Genomic DNA, 23,656 nt, shown 5'->3' on the forward strand with positions numbered 1-23,656 from the left:
CATTTAATATAAAATAACGATAATATATATTATATCTTATAAATGAAAAAATAAAATTACAAAGTTTTTCAAAAACGATTTTCAATCAATCATAAAATGCGTGGTACAAACAAATAATTATAAATAAAAAGAAATTAGGTACAATACATACCACATACAATGATAAAATTCAAATAATAGTATTTTTCAACTACACTAATACGATATAACATCAGAAACTTAATAATGTACCTATAATAAAATGATTACTAATTAACTGTTGTATATCACAGATACAAAATTGAAGAGATCACGTGCTGCATAAAAAATATTCGCAAACACTACCTATAATATTATATCATGTTAGCACGTAGTCGATTGAGCCTTGGGCTTGAACCTTGACATGTAAAAATCGCAGTCCGAACAGTATATGGACGGGTGGTTGACGGCCTTCTTGCGGCACAGGTTGCACGGCGACGGCCTGGGCATGCCGTTCATCACGCCGTTGGCGCATTTCTCCTGCAACCGGGGTGACGGTGGCTGCTGATAAACGGCGTATCGGCCCGGATCGTTGGAGGCGGCGGCCGCCGCGTTGCCGTTGGGCGTCGTGGACCTGGGCTGGCCGTTGGGCCTGCACGGCTGCTGCAACTGTTGCTGTTGCTGTTGCTGTTTGAACGCCACCGGGACCGGCGGGTGCTGGTAGGGCGGTAACTGTTGCGGCTCATAAACAGTCATTGGCCTGCGTACCGTGTTGGTCCTCTGTACCGACGACACCGCTGATGACGATGACGACGACGACGACGACGACGACGAGTTAACCGGGCGGATCTTGGACGGCGACTGGAGCGATGGCGTCGTACCGTCCAGCTGGCCACCGTACTGCTGGTGAAGCTGCTTGTTCCGGTCCAGCGACGACGATGAGCCGTGCGCCGACTCGGCGGGCGATCTCGCGAAACCGTTGGTCGGCTGGGCGGCGTCCTTTTTCGGGTGCGCCGGCGGCAGGTGAGACACGGTGTCCGCGGGTTGTCGGGTGTACGGCATCGAATGGAAGCCGTTGACCATGCTGCGCTGCCTCAGCAACACGCCCGGTGAGTGTGGGCCAGGTTTCACTTCCACAGAGTTCCTTGGGTATCCGGCCGGAAGGGCCTGCGCGGGTCTGTTGTCGGGCTGCGGCATCGGGTATCCAGACGACGTCCTCGATTCGGAGTGCGCGTAGTTCGGCGAACACTGTTGTACCGACGGCTGCTGCGATTGATTGCTGCCCGTCTTGTTGTTGTTGTTGTTGTTGTTGTTGTAGTTGTCTCCCGTTGTAACGCCAAACTGCTGCTGGGGCAACAGATTCGTTGAGGTTAGGCCCTGCTGCAGATACCCGCCAGTCTTGTTCTCGTAATGTTGGGCCATCCTTTCCAACTGCTGCGCTTGGTTAGCAGATACTCCCTGTTGCAGATAACCTGTTTTATTGCTGTTTTCGCTACTTGCGATGCTCAGCCTATCAATAAACTGTTGTTGCTGCTGCTGCTGCTGTTGTTGTTGTTGTTGTTGTTGTTGTTGTTGATGAGGATTGTGGTGTTGGTTCATCACTGGCTTGTCGCTACAATTGATCGAAGAGCTCGATCTGTCGAATTGATGCTGTTGCGTCTGCCCATAGGTGGTTCTATTACCGTTTTCACTACAAACAGTCGTGGGGCTTGATTGGTGACGGCCGAAATTATTGATATTGAGGTTGTTGTGTTGTGCTTGTACGGGACTAGGTTGCCGCGGATAACATGTCCGGTTATCAGTCGCATGACTGATGTTATTATTGCTGCTGTTCAACCTCTCAAGCGGTTGACATTGGTACTGGGGAATTTGACCGTGGTTGTTGTACGTTCTGTTTTCGTTGTTATTTTGATATTGACCAGGTGGTTCAACGTTTGAAGTATTGAAACGTGCATTATTTTGTGGGTAAGATGTTCTGGGAGAGCTTGAGTTGGTTTGATATTGGTGGGTATTTGTTTCCGAATTTGATGTTTGATTTCCGTGAAGCCGGAGTTGTGTTTGACTGTCACCGTTGTATCTAAAATGACCGCTTCTGCCTTCAACAGGTGACTGTTGGGGATAACAATTCGGCGGAACATTAATGTTCGGTTGTCTGATCGTTTGATTCCTCTCCAAAGAAGACTGATTTGATCTACAATTTACAGGCGAGTTACTTGATTTGTTCTCACTCATCGATTGATAGTTCAGTGAATGTGGTTCATTGTTTAAAAACGGTTTTTGATGTCCCATATGCGAAAGACTTTGATACTGTTGAGGATAGATGTTATTTTGTTGGTTTTGGGAATAAAACCTATGTGTGGTTGAGGATTGATTTTGAACCGACTGAATACTCTCCATTGAGTTTATCGACAAATTTGACATTGCATTTGCTATATGTGAAGTAGAAGGAGATTTGAATTTTTGTTGTGTCAATGGAGATTGGTTAAGAGTTGTTGACTGTTGAATTGGTGACATGCGGTAATTTTTTACAGATTCTACAGGTTTTTGAATTTGTTCAGGAAGAGGTGCTTTTAGTTTGGGTTGTACCGCCATGGATGAAAGTGTTTGAGGCAATTGTTGCACAGGAGACATGCGATACGTTTTTGGTGGTAGCTCTTCTTTTACTTCAACATTAGATTTTTCTTCAACATTGTTATTTTCATAACAAGATTTTAAAGATAAATTGCTACGATTGAATTGACCAGAGTCGTTTCGTTTCAATGGAATTACAGATTTTGTGACTTCCCTATTTGGTTCAATAGGAATATCTTTGTGGAGTACTGATCTAAGAACCCTTTCCAAAATAGGATTTGGTATATAGCTATCCACTTCATCTTCTTCCGCAGTCGCAACTAGAACTACTTGTTCGCAAAAGGTAACATTTTTCTTTTTTCCTAATTTTCTTTTTGATTCGCTACTATCAAATGACGTTTTGCTTAATGCGCCCTTAAGCTCCTTTTCAATTTTCTTTTCTTCGTCGTCGACTATTTCACAAATACTATCTGCTGGTAAGTTATTAATTGCATGTGTTATTAAATTATCAATAATGCTCTTTTGTTCAAATTTATTTTTCAAATCTTTTACAATTGATTTGGACTCTAAATCTTGACCAACTTGATCATTATCACACCACATGGCTTGCTTTGATTGTAACTCTTTTATCCAATTGTTTTCTTCATTCACTTCCAATTTAATTTGTTCCATAGGCATAGCTGGACAAGCTCCATCAACTTCATCAATTGGTTGTGCCGGAGGCGGTGGTGGTGGAAATTCTTCACTAGGTTGTCTTGAATGACACACAGAATTTAGTGGACTTGGATAAGGTGGTAATGGAAACCCAAGATCATCAACATTGTTTATGACAACATTTTGTTCTGGATTGTGATGAACTTGAGCTTGAGTAATCATAACATTTTTGTTGTCCTTGTCAAGTAACATACCACCGTTAGCGTAAGTCACATCTTCCTTACGAGGATGGATGTATGGTAAGGATTGAGGCTCAGAACCCCAATCATTCTGTTGTTTATTGCCTTCTGCTTTACTCAGTTGAGAAGATGTACGCATTGGTGGTGGCGGTGGTACTTTAGCAAAATGAAGGAATTTGTTAGTGTAGAAACTTTTTCTCATTAGTTTACTTCGCAATAAATTAGCGTTTCCTGTACTCTCTAGATGACCTTCAGAAAAATATCCACTTAGATTGTTTTGACTACTTATTGAGTCGACCATTGAGTCATCTTTAGATACAATTTTTTCTTTAGGTGGATCTTTTATCTGCAACTCATCTTCACGTAGATCAGGCATACTTCTATTTTTCCTTTTTATTAAACCACCCATTAGCAATTTTCTCCTTATTTTATGTTGTTTTTTACCTTGCTGCTTGTTATCTTCAACTTTAGGTTTTTTTGTTTCCTTTGTCAGAGAGTTTGACAGGAATTCTTTAGTATTTTTTGTACCACGTTCTTCACTCCTTGCTCTTTTTTCTCCATCTTTTTTATTAGCTTTACTTTTAGTTTGTAAGCTTCTACTAGGTCTTTCATACATCATGTATTCTTCATCTTCAATTACTTGTTTTGTTTTGTTGGATGAACGAGATAACAATCCTTTTTTATTCTTCGGTAAGGTAGCATAAATTTCAATGTTTTTTACAGATTTATCTACAGGGGAATTGTGCAAAGATGATAACTGAAGTGACATGTCAAGTAATTCTTTGCTATTTTGCCTTGAGTGCTGAATTGTTTTATCTTTAGAATTTTGCCGGCTATGCGATACTTGAGATCCTCTATTGCTACTACTACTTCCTTCTCGACTGTGTCTTCCTTCACCATCTAAAATCAAATTAATTATTATCATAAAATTCATTTTGTTTTCAAATTATAACAAATCTACACACGTTTATTTGTAGAGTGAAGAGGTTCTTCAAGTCGCTTGTGTAAACTGCGAGCTCTCATCACACAAGTGTTATGTTTCATTCTTGCAAAACTAGCAACTTGGGGATTACTATATGGAGCATCCATTGCAGCTCTAGCTTTACCAGCAGCTAAATTACACAAAGACAATGCCATAACTAAATCTTCAGTAGCTTCAGATTTTCCCAATAACTGATCGGCTTCGGCACAAAGCCTTTCGACTTCATCGACTGCTAAAAATATAAATAAATCAGTATAATTATAACATCTTATTAAAAAAAATTATTCCTATTTTTACATACCAGAATTTTTGGAACCATTTTTCAATGACGTATGAGAAGTTTGATGTCCTTCCGGTATTTGAGCAAGCTGAAAAAACACACATATTATTGACTGCATAACTAACATATTTTATTTCAATTACCTGTAGGTTATGCTTGAGATTCTGTTGTAAAGGCAAACTATCATTTGAAGATAATGAATAAGAGTCATATCCTAAATCAAATTGATTCATTGTATAATCTTTTGGTTTGTTGGGGCTTCGAGGAACGCCGCTAAAACCATTTCCAGCCCTGTTAATAATTCAATTAAATTTTGATAAGTAAAAATCGTTTTTCACCATTATTAACTACACATACCTGTTTTGGATTTTTCCAACAAAATATTGGTAAGGATTTTCTAATGAAGTAGATGATGAGGATGAAGCACTATTTCTATCACCACTCCAATTTCCAGAATCTCTTCTAACTAGTTCACATTTAGATGCCATAGATCTAGGTGATCCCGGTTGATCATTTAAATCATCATTTGTGTACATTTCTGCAGCTTTAGCCATTATAACTGTTTGATAGTGAGCCAAGTTTTGATACTCGTTTATTGAAGAATTTAAACCCTGTAATTAATAATTGTTGTTCGTTTTAATTTTAATAGTAAGGTTAGGTAATTATATTTTAACTTACTGGTTTGGCTAATGCAATTATTGGATCTGGGTTTGGAGTGACAGCTCTCCGTTGACCTTGATTTGATAAGGGTTTTTCTGGATTAGGTGTAAGAGACCTACGGCATTGAGACAAACTTTGAATAGTGTTTGCACTAAACGAAAGTTTGGTTGCCTTTGTTATAGATTTTGGTGCCGTTGTTGCATTAACGGGTTCACCTTCAGGAGAAGCAAATAAGAGCAGAAGAGGTTGGTATCTTCCTCGCTTACATTTTTCTACTACCTGAATAATAAAACAAATACAATACATTAATATTTAGTATTATATTTAATAAAATAATGAATGTTTTTCTAAATATCATTAATTTTACCTGTTCCCATCTAGGACCAATTTCACGAACGTTAGCATCATCAAAATAAATCCAAATTTTTAGTTTAGTGTGATAAAAAAATGTAGAATAATGTTTTCCGTAATACGTCACAACTCCGACTAATTGATGTTGTAGGGGCATACTTCCATTTGGTAAGTCGAATGATCCGTGAAATACATCACATAGACGTAATGAAGTTCGCAGTGTACTTAAAAGGGCCATTATATGATCTAACGTAGGTCTGTCAGAATCCCAAACTATACCTACTGAAACTATTTCAGGCCTGTTCATTAGTGTTCTTCTTATTTGTATTTTAGCACCACAAGCACTCTGAAAAAATAATGTGTTTTAAAAAAAATGGTTTTTTAAATAATTATTTCATGTTAGCTTACTGGGCAATCTCTAATATCTCCCATTCCACCAGCTTTCTTCAATAGTTGACCAAATAGATCGGCTTGACCGGTTGAAGGAAATTGTTTAACTTGAGCAGTCAATGCAGAAGCGGATACATAATGCACCATCTAAATAAAGTTAAAACAAATAAGATAATTAAAACACTAAATAGCAAATGGTTACAAAATCATTAAACATTTTACAAACCTGAGTGAAAGGTAGAGGTTCTGAGGTAGCTCCACAAGCACCACATACACTTTGTTCAACTAATGTCATTGCAAACTTCTGATGAGATATACAATGTTTTGCATTACACATGTCTTCAGCTTCTTCGTTGGCTATATGGTAGTGTATTCGTAATAATATGTTTTCCTGTAACAACAAAACGTTAAAACCACTTCATTTTTATTTAGCATAATATTAAACACATACAAAGCATTCTGCTGCATCGTCCATGAAACCTAATTGGAATCTTCTCTGGTCGTAAAATGATTGAGCAAGAGCTTTCCTCAGTGCATCTGGAGGCAAAGCTGTTTCTTGGCTGGAACCAAGTGCTGTGAATAGTTCCTAAAATCATAAAAAATAATCGTTTGCATAAAGTTAAAGTTCATTTTTAAGATTAGGTTTTTTAATAGACCTTTTTTATTATTCAGTAGTGGTCAGATAATTAAGTCAAGGTGGGGGGGGGGAGATTTTTTAAATGCTCAATTAGATTATTCAAAATATAATTTATGATTATCAGCTCTTCAACTTTTTAAAAAAAAAGGTCATGGGGGGATCTATCCCCCTCATTACCCCTTCATTTGACCGCCACTGCTATTATTAACATTATAGCATCGCAGTTCAATATCGTTTTTATTACATAAGAGTACTACTACTAAGGTTACTGTGCCTCATAGACAACGAGTTGTTTAATTTCGTCGGTTTCCTACCCAAAGGTATAATTTTATTCGTACGATTGAATGAGTCACTGGCCTATGCAAACTACTGTGAGAGTTTTTAAACAATAAGATATCCGGTTGTTATCTTATATACTTCCATAACGACTTTCCCATGATCAAATTTTTTGGATTTAATTACAACCTTTTCTGCAGCAAAGATTATAGAGGTTACGAGATATTATTATAAACTTATAACAAAGATATATTTTGTATTCTTATTTATGCTTATATATGAAAGATTTAGATTAAATTCTACTAAATGAATAGCCCTCGGGGTATGCCGTATGATTAATAACAAAAACGATTTGTAATAGTTGTTGCAAAATAAGTTTGTCACGATTCTTATGACTTTTCAAGTGAACCTTCTTTCCACCCACAATCTTTTGTATTAACCGTATCTCACTGATAAATTGTAATAAGGCAAACCGAAAAATAAAAATAAATCAACGAGAAAGCGATCCTTTATTCATAAAAAACTATATACATAAATATATTATTGACATTATGGTCGAGCTAGCTTCACCCAGTTTACCCATTCCCAGATGAATAGTGATTTAAGAAATCCGTTATTGGATATCAAGACAAATAAAAAAATATACGGGTACAACAATCGAACCAAATCATGAAACATATAAAAAAAAATGGCTCCACCACGTTCAAAACTAGAACATAACATAATAAAATACGTTTGAGTATATTATTATATTAGGTAGGTATGTTAAAACACTTGTATTGCATAATAAGCATCAAGGTTTGTTTAGAATGCTGATAAAAACCTGTGACATTTTATTAAATATACAACTACTACGAAGCTGTAGATTCATAGGATAATATATAGCTGACTAAAAGATTTCTTTGAATTTATTTGACGAGTCATGCGTTTCTACAACACGCGTGTTTTTTCATTATTATTTGTTATCTGGTTTTTTGTATATTAATAAGTTTTTTAACACAAGTATCAAAATTAATGTTATCCATAAAAAAAACCTATTAAAAGAAAAAACTAGTTACACATAGTATAATATTACAATTTATAACAAAAGCAAAAATAATACGAGTACGTTAAACCTCTATTGTTCACATAATAAAAACAATTTTAAAGTCGTATCTATTCGAGTTTATTAAACTAGGCGCACATGCACAGATAGATTAATTATTTTTTTTTTGAAGAAAACAGCATATAGATTTGGAAACACACATTAAACAACCACGAGTAATACAATCGTAAATAATACCTCATAATTATGCGAAATTTCTATTTAACGTTATCGACCAAAAATGTGTACACAAACACAATATAATAATATTATAATACTTTAATATCTCGTTCTTTAACCTTTCGTATAAACCAAACCCGTACGAGTCGTACGAGGTTCAACACACATTCGCCTTAACCGACCGGTTTCGTAGGGATTTTTTTTTTATATATCTAAAAACATTATTGTGTAGAAGTAGAACTTATCTCTCCAAAATGTGAGATACACGGATTGTCGTTGTCGGACTCGATAAATATTGTACCTACTAAATATTTTCTGCGTGCGCCCGTTCGCCCGACCCAATAATAATAATATGTTACTTAAGATTCCGCGGTCAGTGCGATCAATTAATCATTCGAACATAATAATAATAATAATAATAATAATAATAATAAAATATTACATTGTACGCGAGAAATGAAAACCGTATACGCGCTTGTATATAAAGAGAGACTACCAAGTATATACCAACGCCATCTCGTCTATATCGGAAGATCATTTATCATCGTCGTCCCGAAGATTCATCGATCTCTATTATATATATATATATATACATATACATTATACACGCTTTCAGAAGAACGTCAAATCAAGCGGCCATTGTCGTCGAAGCATATATTGTGAGTCGCAGCACGTACAGTGTACCTCGTACTCCAATATATATATAATATATACATATATCTGTATACCTACTCTAATTAAATACTGTATTTATTTATTTCAGTATTCTCGTAGGCTCTTCGCGCGCCCGAGGGGGTGTGCACGTGCGTCGGGGGTGAAGGGGATCGAGGGAGACTTGATTGTCGAAGACCGGTTCTTCAAAAAAAAAAAAAACGGTGCCACGTCTAAAAACCAGTACTACCGAGTAGGTGGAACACCAACATCTCGGGACCTATCGCGCGTAAGCATAGATATTATAAGTGCGTATATGCGTGAAACGAGTACCTTTACGAGTGTCGCCTGGTTGTACCTATATGCATTATGCATATAGCTGATACCTACCACGGTTTAAGTTTTATATTAATCGTTGTACCTACTGGCTATTATTGCTATAGAATCTACAGTGGGGATGGTGAAGATAATAATTAGACGCAATACATATCGTAAATGATACGTTAAATCGCGCAAAAAACTCGACGGAGAGAAGACAATTAATAAAAATGCGTCCATCCGAATAACGACGTCGAAAACCGTTGACGCGTCTCAATGTCTTCGTACAATACGAATACACGATAAGAGGAGCGAAATGGTGTGAAATACAATATTATTATAAAACGTATTTCCGACGTCTAAACGAATATTATATCATCGTACGCGATTGGAGTTCGCCGAAAGATTCGTCGCAGAGATACCGGTTTTACTGGAGGTTGGTCGGCCTAAAGCGCCCTGCAGATAAAATAAATTGTTATTACGACTTTGGGCTTTTATACGTGAAAATAATTATAATGGAATCCGGTCTCTATAATAATAATACGCATCACAGATCGTATGGTTTGTATGTTTTTGACCACATAAAACAACGTCGAACAGAGTTCTACTAAATAACTAGGTAGATAGATTTCTACCCAAAGGAATGCGCTTAGATCGGCATACAGCACCAGTATGTACTTGTATATATATTAAATACTTGTATATTATATTATTATATACGCTATAGTCTACATAGAGCCTCAGCGGGGCTACTGTAATGATGTGTTTTTCGCGTGAAATAGAAAAAAATATAATAAATGCATTGAAATCTGAGTGAAATTTAACGTTTAAACTATATATATGTAATACTGTATCGCGTGTTTTGCGATACATACATATAGTATATATATATTTATATACACACAACAAGCCGCCTGAAGAGACATTGAAGACCGACGATAATATGCGAATTGAAATAGAAACCGTAATAGTGTGTCCATTTACAATATTTCTCTAAATGAAGGATGTTATTTTTTCTTACCTTTAGAGCGCAAAATATGCATGACTCTTCCATGCAAGCGTGCCCATACAGCTCTCTGAAGCTCCGTCTGAATATGTCTAAGTGCCATAACACCTGGAACAATACATTAACGATCGGTAAATATATGACAAGCAAACAAATAAAAATATACACACGTTATTTCAATTAATTTTAATTTATTGTACTAATTAGCAATAGCATAGGTATTCATTTCATATACGAACGATTCTCAGATAGGAGCTATTAGACTGGAGACCTAACCTTGGAGTGCATACATCATATAGGTATCTACTGCAGGGTACTGCTGTTAAGCAGTGCAGTGTTTACACTACCTATACAAATCATATACAGGTTCACATTTCAGTGCTGACCCCTTATTTCAGAAAAGCAATCGCATTAAATTAATGTTTTACATTGATTGACTTCCAATGACATTCAAAATTATAGGCCATCAATCATCCGGTTAATTACATATATACCTACTATATATTATTCTGTATATATTATAGAAAATAGTGAGGGGAGAATCATCATGCCCCCGTGGTCACGGCGAACTGTCATTATGATTTCACGGACACCTGTGCACCGGAACAATGTATATTATACAAAATGAACTGTATAGGGTTGTGACTTGTATTAGTCAACAGGTCCCCTTCGAAACAAAACTGACAGGCCGACCGGGTATGAGTCACATATTATATTATGAAAATATATATACGAGGCTGTCTACGGGTGTAGACTCCCTCAGACTAGTATCCTTTACTACCTAGATTATATATATATTATACATCCGAATATTTAACATTTTTTACCGTACACGATTTTATAAACGTGTTGTTTTCGATATTACTCATTTCGTAGTAGGTATAGCCTCGTATTATATATTACTATACATTTAAATGCGCGGTTTATAGAATAAATGTTATTACTCATCTGGGATTATTATTTTATACGTACTTTCACGGCAGCAACGAAAACAACACTGACGATTTATCCAAATCTCACTACTCTGTGCCTATCAAATGTCCGTATAGTGATCAACACGAATGTTGGAGTCTGCGATAATCGTGACCGTTAGAAGATCATGACTCTCTTCCTACCCGAGACAATAAAAAGGGGAAAACGACGAATCGGTTTGAAGGTACGTCGTCGCCAAGAGCGATAGCGCATTGGCCCGGAGACACTTGTATCGGTCACGGATAATGCGACGTTACACCATTACATTATATAGACGATATTACAGTATCGTAGATCATCCAATATATCTATCTAGTATACCTACCTACCTAAAATAGGAAATTGATTTTTTTTACTCGATACCGTGTGTCGGCGACCTGCGTTAATGTGGGTGTAGGTATATTAATATATTATCTATACAAATTTCCATACAGCATTGCATTACGAACACAAATTATAATAACACATTGTTCGAAACTGCAGTAATATAGCGCTAGCAAATTTCAATTAAATTATACAAAGTAATCACTAATAAGTATACCTAATAGTAATAACATACAAAGCGTTGATTTCGTTCTTATCGCGATTGTAAAATACAAATCCAATGAGGTAGGCGTGCGTGCATGTATATATTTTAATACATGCGCTAAATAATCGTGATACACATTACATCATATTATTATACTACGTTAACAGTTATTTTATAATAAACACTTTTTTAAGCACCTAAATTTGACACTAGAGTGTAGATTAACTCCTCGAAGTAAAACTGTAATTTTTGTACATTGTTGAGATATGCCTACACTTGGTGTATAGCATGCCTAGACGGTCTTGTCAAACAACCCAGCAAAACAATGCGACGATTTTGAATAATAGTAAATTGGCAATATGTACCAATGAGACTTTCTTCCCTATTGTACCTATAATACAATACAGAATAGAGTAGATAATATCTCATAACATATTCGGTGGAAAACATATCGATTGTTAACGATAATAATCATATACCCGAGAGTATAATACTCATTGAGATCATAATATTATTTAAAAATTGCTAATTTCGAATCAAATAACTTAATTTACTTCAAACTAAATAGGTACATGTTATGTGACCCTATGGCAATTGACAAAAACAAGTAAATAAGAGCAACTTGTGGTACAATTATAATAATACAAGATTGTCGCAAGACAGAGACGATGGATGTTTTTTAAATTCAATTCACATGGTGTCGCGTAAACGTGATAGCAGTAATAGACAGACAGACAGAGCATATAATAATAAATCTGATTTCGCGCAGACGTAGACGGGGACGAGCGTGAAGACTTGTGCGGACGGATAAAAAAGAAATCCTCGATCGAGAATAAATTTGCAAAATAGGCATCGATTTCGCGAAAAAATCAATCGCGTGTGTTCAAAATGGCGGGCGGCGGCGGCGGCGGCGGCGTCGTCGTCCGAGAGTGTAGTGACCGGTGCGTGGCGGATTGCCGCGGCGGAGGGGTAGCGTCGTCCGCGTATATTATAGTCTCTTACCTTGGTGATTTGAAACAGGGCTCGTCTCTTGTACGTCCTATTGACGGGTGGTGGTGGTTGGCGCTGCGGCGGCAGGGGTGGCGGCGGCATACTCATACTATCTTCCATGTTTTCGCGACGAACTGCTACTGACATCACGGACACCACGTTTGCGATTTTTTTAACAATTATTGGTTATTATTGCAGAATATTATAAATTTATCGAAAGCGTACAACGAATAAAATCATAACGACGTCGCGATCGAAATGGCTCGTCCACGGGAAGACGGGACGCGGTGCGCGGCAAGCGAACGGGACCGGACCGAGACCGACATGACAATAGACTGGTGGTGCATCGCCGGGTAACAGGTAACGGCGCACAGGTGCGCGCCGCCGACGATGGATGGACCGCCTCGCATACATGCACGGATAGGCCGGCGGTGAAGCGGTCCTCCGATGGAGAGCGTTTGGTGGCGGGGATGGCGGCGGCGGGGTTGGCGGCAGTGGTGGCAGTGGCGGACAGCGTCGGTGCTGGCCGCCGAGAACGCCGAACGACACTGCCAAATCCCTCCCACCTGTGCAAGAAAACACCGTGGAACATAATAATAATAATAATAATAATAATAATAATAATATCATATTATCACTGTCTCTCCGTCTTCTTAGGCGTTGTTTTTATAACATTACGACATTGCGTCTACGGTACATTTTTTTTTTCATGTTTATAATATTGGCTGAGGTAGTTCATAATATTATACACACCGACTCCATTCGTGTAACTTGATGCTGTCTCCGTGTGGTGGAACTTACTTATCTTCAACGATCGCATCAATAACGCACGTATAAGCAATTTTTCCAGCAATGCGTTGTACACTTAGGTTTATCGAATACGGTGCTCGCCATACGATTTATAGGCTGTTTATCAATTGTCACTCCATATGCCCGAAAAGATACGTCACGGCACGTTCCACAGATTTTATACGACAAGACGAAAAATATAAATAAAACGATAAGGCCCAACCCACCTGCTAGTCAAAATATATATGTCATTTTTTAATATAAACCAAATGAACACTAACATTAATACATATTTTTTTAATTTCATTATTTTCGTTAAAGTCGTAGTCCTGGTCCCCGAAAGCGTTTCAACTAAATATCCTAATACGTTGAACGATTAAAATTGCGTAGGTCCATACAAGTACCTATTCCTGAAGATCAAGTGGTTCTTATGTGCGATGAAAACATTTGAAGAGCGATACACTAATATACTCAGTAGCACTATAACTCCCATTAGCGTCGTGCAATTAAACTCTCAACATACCTCTGGTAGACATAAAATAGTAAAATTCCACAATAGCATAATCATCAACGAATCAATTATGAAAACCAGTTGTTTTTTCGATTATTAGAACGTCGTAGATCGATGACTAATTGTTAATCGATATTTCTAACAACTAAAACATTATATAATGTTGTTAATTTGTTACCATTTGTACACAGCGCAGTGCATATAACATATATTTACCACCAGTGTGAAAGTTTAAAAAAAAACCTAAGTTTGAAATGGATATACGTCATTATGATGTACATAATAACCGTCAATTTAATTCGGATTACATTTTTCTTTTTCTGTTTTGTCAGTAATTGCAAATTTGCGAACTATTCTTCTAAAATAGGTATTACGCCACTCTCGCCTCTCTAGGTGCCCGCCAAATCGATCGAGAGTAGAATGTAATAATATAACGACTCCACGCGTTAATCTACTGACACTATGGCCTAGAATTTGGCAGAAAAAAATATAAACAATAATAAACGAACTATTATAATTGCGAATACGGGAGTGTAAATACGAAATAATAGTATTGCAGCTACCTACGTATTATATAGGCGCAGGTACACGCTGTTGCAGGCGGCGACGACGGGCGACGACGGGCGACCATGCCGCGCTGTCCTTGGATTTGGCGCCGAGAAACAGTGTACGTTGGCAACCCTGGCCGGTCGGCGGGCGCGATGGCGAGAAACCGGTTTTCGGGACCCGCAGGGGATTTACTACGACTTTTACTATAATGTAGTAGAGTATAATAATAATAATAATAATAATAATAATAATATACAATATAATAATACACGCGTGCACTACGTCTCGGGCCCCGAGAGATTGTGTAGATCTCTCGCGCGCAGGTAATAAACATCATCGTGTAGTAAAAAATAAATAATACGAAATCCCGCCATAAAGACGGCGGAGAAAACGAACGCGCGCAACGCACCGTCGTCGGGTCGGAGGCAGGTTAGACTACGACTATACGAGGGCCATTGTTCTCCGCGTCTTTGCACCTCCGAGGACCGTAGTCTCATTCCGCCCCCGCGACGTAGACTTGAAAGCCCGCCACGGCTGTAATAATAATACGCGCTTTGTGCTGGTGTACGACTGTATGGGTACGGTTTGACTGCCGTATACGAACCGTTGTTGTCGCTGCAGCGCAGAGTGCCGCCGATACCTATTTGTTTCTTTTTTACTTTTTTTTCACACAGCAAACGTGAAAACAATTAGAATAATATACCTATTTCACTGCAGACAACGACGACCGCGGCTGTGAAACCCGAACTCGCATAGGTATTATAAAATCGCGTCCAACCCCGAATTTACAGTACCTGTACAGCGCGTATTGTATAATATCGTTATAGTGTCGTAACGAGCGTGTATTGATCAAACACGAATTCCGCTAAACGCGCACCACGGTAGCCGCTGTAAAGAGTTTAAATAACTTTATCGGGAGGTACTCGTCGCGCGCACGGCATAATAATAATATATAAGGTACACACGGTTAGTCAATCGATTGATTCGGTTCGAATCGAAAACGATGGTACGCGCGGCGCGAATTCGCGTTATTCCATTACTCCGAATACTAACGGCAGGTACCTCTGCCGCAGTATACTTCCATTTTCCAGCATGCGAAAATCACTGTTCGATTCGTTTAAACCGATCGTTCTGTTTTTCATAATGTGATATTATTATTATTCCGGTTTATTGACATTATTTAACCGAACACACGATTATTCGGTGTAAATGGATTTGATTGCGTAATTATAAATTGCGTACGAAGAAAATCTCGTTGAAGTTTTGGCAAAATAATGAAATGTTAAAAAGAGGGAAAACGAATACTGCGATGACATAATGGTATCTCTAGTTCGATTTCTTGTTGTTTGGGGGGGCTGGAGGGGGAGGGGGGTCAAATACGTCCGATTGTAGATACTGTGAAAATATTGTGTACAATATAGTGTATATAGTAAAATACAATAGTTATTATCAAACAAAAATATAGGTAGGCTTGTTATTAATCAGTTATACAACAATCGCCAATCACCACCATGTATCAATAGCGTATCTAAATTAATTTCCTTGGGGGGGGGGCTTAATATGAAATTACGTATGAATAGGATAAAAAATAATCATGGGGAGACGCTTGATTTAATTGAGTTACACGATAGGTTATTATTATACGTATAGTAACAATAAACACCTACGACCTACCTAATTACATAATAATATGATGTTGTGTTGAGCTCAATATAAGTACTTATATCATCAAATATTTTCCACTTACGAGTTATTTGTACGCGGTTATTAAAATTCGTATTCACTGCTGTTACGCGCCGATCGAAGCAGAAGAAATGTTAAGGTACCATGTGCAATGTGGCTGTATTGTATATACATAATACGCATTTTATAATGTTGACGATCTATCAAAACGTAGTAAATGCAGATATAAATAATAGTCGATAATCGATTTATTATAATTTATAACGCTGACATTAAGTCTGGCAATATGTATATTTTTAATATAATTAATTAATCCCATATCGTTGGTATAAACTGTGTAAGTGACGTTCGCTTAATCATTAACATATACAGCTTGGAAAGCACTAAGCAGGAACTATCCATCAAACATAAACACCGTTTTAAAACCCGTATATAATAATATCATATATACATTATACATACGTAAACACAATATACGTCATAATAATATATTACACAAGCAATAATACGCAAAATCGTAAAAGACCGGTTTCTCGTTGGACGGAGTTCAATTTATTATCCGTATGACACATTTCTTCGGCCAAAAGATTTAATTTCGTGAAATTTCTTTATCGTGGAGAAGCGATAACACCCATTCTATAATGTTAAGTTTTTATTACAGAAATAACTGATGGTAATTGCATAAGCAATTTAGTCTAGAGATAAAATGGTTCAATCAAATTTTAGTGATTATATATAATGTAAGAGAGAGGTGATTGGTGAAGAGCTCCCTGAAATTGCACTACTGGGTTAAAACGCCAATGTGGCTGTCGGTTAGTTATGTTTAGCAAATTATTTTCCGTAAGAGACAGCTACAGCATACCTCTTTACATATGAAAGTAGGGATTTCTTATACTACTGAAGCTGATAGTTTTTTGAGCTTAGATCGTCCAGGATTATAACATAAATAGGTATATAAGAAAACATTTGTGTTGGCATTTGCCTTTAATTATATAACTACTATATTTTAAATTTCTTCATGGTAAAAGATACATACATTTAGTAACTAATATAAATAAACCAAAAAAAAATTGTGCCTCGAAAGTTATAAAAGTTTCGGCCTCCACTGACTGGCACTAGACTCAGTATTTACTCTTTAACGAACCCGACTAAGTGTGATGTATGTAACTGAGACGGTTAATGACTTTTCGGGTGAGTACACGGGTAGCATATTATTACTGTTTATTATATGTCGAGATTATAATAACCCTGCAGTGCAGACGTTGCCCTCGACCGGAAGCACGCGGCTATTACACGCGTGGTCCCGCCGCGGTCGTCGTTAAAGTCGCCGGCGCGTAATCTCTGTCCTCCTCCGTCACCGCACAATTGAGTCGAATCTCAGGAGCGTAGGTACGCGTTGACGACCACCACTTTAATAATGCCGCCGAGCCAGCCTCCACTCGTTGTCTTGTATTTTTTACTCTGCAGCTTCCCCCCGGGTGTCGGGCGACAAATATTGATCTCCGAGGGCGGGCGCAGTAGTGCGTGGTGACCGGAAAGATCCTACATAATATAATATTATAATATCGTTACGCGCGTCGTACCTACCTATATCTGTCGCCTACGCTACCACTATATATACATACACGTATCTGCGGTCTGTAACAACGGTCATCCAATTAATGGCGCCAAAAAAAAAACAAATCTAAATAAATATTATACAAAATCTCAATCGTAGGAAGATTTTCCGTTTAAGGAGGGTACTCCGGAGTTGAAGTTTGAAAATATCGATTTTTGTGTTATTATTTAATAAGAAACAAATGGAATGTTACTGCCGGGGGCTTAAGTACTTTGTGATTCTGAAATTATAACCAATTAATGGTATGAACAACAAATATTTTATAATATATATAATATGTTAAACGCATTATATGGACTGCTTTTAATGTGTATATCTTTTAAAGTTAACGCCATCTATATATAATATGATCTATATTTCTATACAATATATCTCGAAAATGGACGAGTTAATTATCTATATTTTTGACACAAAATTCTTAAGTCTTCTTGTACGGATAGAATTTTTTCCACACTCATAAAATATTTCAACTTGACTAGTTCGAAACATGACCGTTTTGTTTTTAGTAGCGAAGTGCAGTACATAACACTATAACATCAACTTTTTTACTGTTCAAGTATATAGTTTTTCAAGAAAAATATTTGGTTTAGAGAGGGGAAATTGAAAAATATACTTTAGTTGATCTTTCAGTTAAATGTGTAATATATAAACTCCCGCGGCGTACCCTTAAAAAAAAAAAAAAATAATAAATAAACCGGGTTCAAGGGCGCCATGCTGTACAGACCGAGAGCAATCTGATATACATAAGAGAAAACGTGACGACGACTTACGCGTTGTCGAACGCGTCAGGCGCATGTACAGAAAATTATAATAACTATATAGCAGCAATAGTGTGTACGCACAGACTACGCCACTGCTGCAGCGCCGATTTGCCGTCGACGAAGGGGATTTTAATACACATAAGCCGACGCGTCGGAAAACGGTTAGTATACGCCGACGAGTGAATAATAATAATAATACCTAAGTATACGTATGTACTGTTAATCTCTATTCCGATCCTGACGTGAGGAGCGTGAGTGGCGCGCGCGAGCTCGTATATTATACGCACTGCACGCGCGCGCGAGAGCTCCTCGAGCCACCGTCGTCGTCGTCGTCGTCGTCGTCATCGTCGTCACAGCTAGGTATACCAGGTAGGTACATGGTTTACGAAAGAAAAACCGGTTTATTGTTATAATGGTGGAGGTACGAAAGGATTGGAGCGAATAGATAATACGGAGTCGTCGGACTGAAGATCGAGAGCGGGAGAGGAGACGTCGACGGTGGACGTCAACAGCGTACAGCGTTCGGTGCCACTGCCGCACGTGTCTCCGGGGCTCCTTAATTACTCCTCAGACTAATTTCCCAACAAAAGACACAGTATATAATATAATAATATAGTATATATATATATATGTATACGATTCTTTCGTGTTTTGAACAGTCGCCGCGTGCGCGATGAAAAGAAACTTACATTACATGCACTCGAAACGCATATATTGAAATGTAAATAATAATATAATAATAATGTGTATCATATGCTGAAGAGTATACAATGGTGTATACGTTATATTGTAATTCGACAAAACTCGATTATATATTACACAAACATAAACGTCGCCACAGAAGGTCAACGCGTACAACGCGACGTAGGGACTTCAGAAAAATATAAACATTAAACAACGAGTGCCATGATCATGCTACATATTATAATATAGTGGTTCTGCTTAATTATTTTCGCCGTATACCCCGGCATACTCGTAATGCCAAGTATGTGTGAAACTGTGTAAACAAAGCAATAGATTGTTCTTGGTGAAAAAATTAATTCGAAGGTTCGTTTTAATTATAATACACAATAATAATATATCGGCCTTAAAATTCGACTTGTAAGGACAATTTTATTATTGTTTTAGTTAGTATAGGTAAACGAAACAAAATTAATTACCGAGTATTATACTGTATTTAGGTCGCCTTCAAAATTATATGTAAAAACCTTTATTCCGTCAATTTTGTTTAACCAAACGACGGCTGCTGGCTTTCAGCGCAACTTTCCTTACATTATGGTGTAATCTTTTTGTTTTTTTATAACTTTCTAATCACTTTTGTTATACTTGTTTTAATTGTTTTCATTTTGAATTGTTTTTCCCGAACAATGATTATACTATGGGATAACATTTTTCTTTCAGAAAAACATTATATATTTTTTTAAATTTTGTATTTATAATTTGTAGGTGTCAATCACCAATTTATTTTGGTGAAACTTTGAATAGTATATTTTATGATTGTGATCACTTTAGAATATTAGAGTAAAATGAGAAAATTAAAAATTCGATTTCTTTGTATATGGATCCGTTAAAATAATAATAGCTGGTATTTTCTTATTTTGTATATACTCAATACAAACTTAATTATAATAAAATATGCAATAATTTGGCGAATTAAATTAAATTAATCAATTAAATATTTGGCAATACTCATTTTATCTATAAAATCTACTCGTATAATATATTTTATAATACACATTTTTTTTAGTATCAAAACTTTTATTATTTAAATACGTTTCAAACAAAGAATAATATAATAAATTATTGATTTCGAAATTTTGAAATCATAGTTATATTAGGAAAAATACGATAATATGCATGAAGTAAAAGTGAACATATTATTTTGAATACACTAAACAGTATAGTTAATATACTAGTGATTTGGATAAATACAACGATTTATCATTTTATTTCCAAAATATATTAATCTATAAACGCTGTTAATTTTTATTGAATTTCTTCATGGCGACACAGTAATTATGAATAAATATTTCCATGTACATGCCCGCTAGCAATATATCGTCACTTTTTATAAATTACCATATTATTATCACGTTATGTGCGTTGTGTGCCAAGCAACTTAGTGCGAAACGCGATTCATTTCCAATCTCTGTACGGTCGTTTAAATGTCGAGGTTAACATATATGAGTATAATATGATGTATAAATGTATACATTATAGTTTTATACATTACCTACCAATAACTAAAAGAAAAAATGTTTTTAAATTTATAGCCTTATAGGTATATAACATAATATATTATAGGTGTAACTGGCAATTGGCATAAACGTTATGTTAAAACTGTGATGGAAAACACGATTGTTTCTTTAGTTTTAAATAGCGCTTACGATATTGTAAAAACAAATAGCGTTTTGACATAATCGATTTGCACTGACCACTCTCATATGACGACGTATATAATCTATATTCTATACAACTCTAACATTATTATATTCGCTTAAAATTACCACCCCCGACTAGCGTCACTCGATGACGCCAGACCAGAGTACTCGGAGGAGCTGGGTTGATGCCTTATATAAACTCGTTTCGATAATATTGTTGCTGAGCGAAAACAAAGAACAAAAAAATCATGAACATAATAAGAATATATATGTATATATAGGTAAGTGGTCCGGTTCGCCGCCGCACGACGTCAAACGTCTGATCTGTCATTCGCGTTAATGGCCCCCGAGTCGAAATGTTATTGTGCACTTAATCTCCTAATCATAACAATTCTCTTGTGTTATTATTGAGTAGTATAATAATATTATATACCTCGTCTTAGCCATGTATTAGTTGTCTGCACGTTTGTAATGGACGTCCATAAATCCGAAACGAGTGACGCGTGCTATAGGCCAGTACACTATTGGTACATACTGCAGACACCGTATACATATATTATTTAATATACCCTTGTTACCAGGAAACTGGTCGCGTGCTGAAGTTTTTCCTCTTCCTTTATAATACGCATCTGCGTTTCTCCATTAAGATCCATTTTTTTTTTTTTATAGAAAAATCATAATCAATGTGACTTAACATATACTATACGCGCGATCCGAATACATAATTTTATGTGCGGAGTGTATATAATAATTATTTTACTCTCTCGGACATCGATTTTACGATATCGGATACGAGCGTGTTCGCTGTTGTCACGGGTAAACTGCTGCAACAGGTTGAGCTACGTACTCGCGTTTGCGTGTGTATAATATTATGAGTATATTATTATAATGTAACAGTGAAACGGGAGTAAGTGGTTTAGGCTACACCATATATGATAATTTTACTCGAGAAAAAGTTGTAGCCTGTATGATCACTTACATTGACAATTTTAATATGCCGATGGGGCACTATATCAATATATATTTAATACATAATATAATAACCCATCATTTGGACACAGAGAGCGGTTTTACTTTTAAAACTGAAATTGTATTTAAAAACGAATAGGTAGGTTTAAAAATAAACCAATCGGCTTGAATATAAAAATGAACAAATTTTTTTTTCTGCCTATATATAATATTATAATATATAAGTTTAAGCCTTAAGGCGGTCAACCTAACTAAACATGTCACGAATCATTACATTTTTGGTTCCCAAACGAGGGACATTAAAGTGTCCAAAACGGGCAGTGTTTGAAACCATTAGTGTCCAAATAGCTGCGACACCCTACCGAAACGGGATTGGGATGCGTATACGATGAATATTATATTAATACCTACCTATACGACCATACGCATAACGAAATTTTATCGTTGTTTGTTTTTTTCCATCTAAACACTCAATACTTAATAGTTAATATTTCTCATACCATCTTTGTCGACAAAAAAAAGGCAAACTATTCGTCGGACAATACCGACAACCACTCCTCGGCGTCAGCATTTCATGGGCGCCAAACGACCTGACGCCACTACATATGATACATGCGATGATAAGCGACGTCCGGCGGGACGGTGCATACGATATTATAATATTATCCATATAACACATTCGCGATTGTCACCACACCTCGAACGTTTTACGTTTCGACGCCAGTGTTTCATTGTCTACCGGGAAAAGTCGCAACAGTCCGCAGTTTACACTCCCAGAAAAAAAAATTAAATGTTTTATTCGACTTCACGGGAGTTGGTACAATATTATAGCGAGCGTTTGGCAGTCAATCGAGACCATAGTAATAACAAAATATATATTACTATCGAACATGAACGAGCTTATATGTATATATATATATATATATATACACATAAAATATAATATATATATAGGAACAAATAATATTCCATTTTAAGCTATAACCATACGCGTCGTCCTCGTTTCAAATATTATATTATCTATAATGATACAGTTGTTTATAGCGATTGTCGAATCAAAAAACGATGCTTATATCTAAAATTAATTATAATATGTCCGTCTATCGTGGCTTAACACGCACGCGATCGAGGCTGAAATAATACCATATTAATGCGTAGTTTTTTCAACCGTTCGATTTACTCTGTTCACGAAATTGTGGAGTTTCTTGTACGAAAAAAATACAAGACCTAGTCTAATAATAATTATGTAATAAGATATATATTATAAACAGTTTATTTAATAATTATGAGACCGAACAAATAAGGCAACGAGAATTTGGTTCTAAACACGCACATATTTATACGGAGCATATACTGCAGGAATAGTATATACACAAATTAACTAAAGATTTGGATAGTTTTCATACTAACGTAACCAGTGATTATAATACATATATAGGTAGCTAGTATTTTCAAGATGAAGTTGATATACATATTTATTGCATATATTTATCTTTTTGTTTATTTCCAATTTTTTGGTAATCTCAATCTATGGTAAATTATGTATAATCAATAAATAGATTTAATATACACCTATATAAATTAAATTTTTGAATATCTAAACCTATTTTTTCTAACACTAAATACTGCTCTAACAACCATTTTTATAATACTAATAAAATAAAATA

General features: G+C 36.4%; 1 protein-coding gene across 3 annotated transcripts in view; it reads right to left on the reverse strand.

Annotated features, from left to right (window-relative positions):
• Window positions 1–302: 302 nt before the first annotated feature.
• Window positions 303–23,656, reverse strand: part of LOC111031635 (bromodomain-containing protein DDB_G0280777) — a 38,566-nt gene continuing 15,212 nt past the window's right edge. The window contains exons 1-12 of one of the 3 annotated variants that reach the window (XM_022311673.1): window positions 12,741–13,066; window positions 10,253–10,345; window positions 6,537–6,671; window positions 6,312–6,476; window positions 6,104–6,232; window positions 5,712–6,041; window positions 5,363–5,623; window positions 5,042–5,295; window positions 4,828–4,975; window positions 4,706–4,772; window positions 4,388–4,633; window positions 303–4,322 (exon numbers count right to left, since the gene is read on the reverse strand). In XM_022311673.1, the coding sequence (XP_022167365.1) occupies window positions 343–4,322; window positions 4,388–4,633; window positions 4,706–4,772; window positions 4,828–4,975; window positions 5,042–5,295; window positions 5,363–5,623; window positions 5,712–6,041; window positions 6,104–6,232; window positions 6,312–6,476; window positions 6,537–6,671; window positions 10,253–10,345; window positions 12,741–12,875 (5,943 nt within the window). In that variant the 5' untranslated portion in view covers window positions 12,876–13,066 and the 3' untranslated portion in view covers window positions 303–342. Of the gene's footprint in view, window positions 4,323–4,387; window positions 4,637–4,705; window positions 4,773–4,827; window positions 4,976–5,041; window positions 5,296–5,362; window positions 5,624–5,711; window positions 6,042–6,103; window positions 6,233–6,311; window positions 6,477–6,536; window positions 6,672–10,252; window positions 10,346–12,740; window positions 13,067–23,656 lie in introns of those variants that run through there. The other 2 variants (XM_022311667.1, XM_022311681.1) reach the window with 2 other exon arrangements.

This window comes from Myzus persicae, unplaced genomic scaffold (assembly GCF_001856785.1).
Source record: "Myzus persicae strain clone G006 unplaced genomic scaffold, MPER_G0061.0, whole genome shotgun sequence".
Classification (NCBI taxonomy): Eukaryota; Metazoa; Arthropoda; class Insecta; order Hemiptera; family Aphididae; genus Myzus; species Myzus persicae.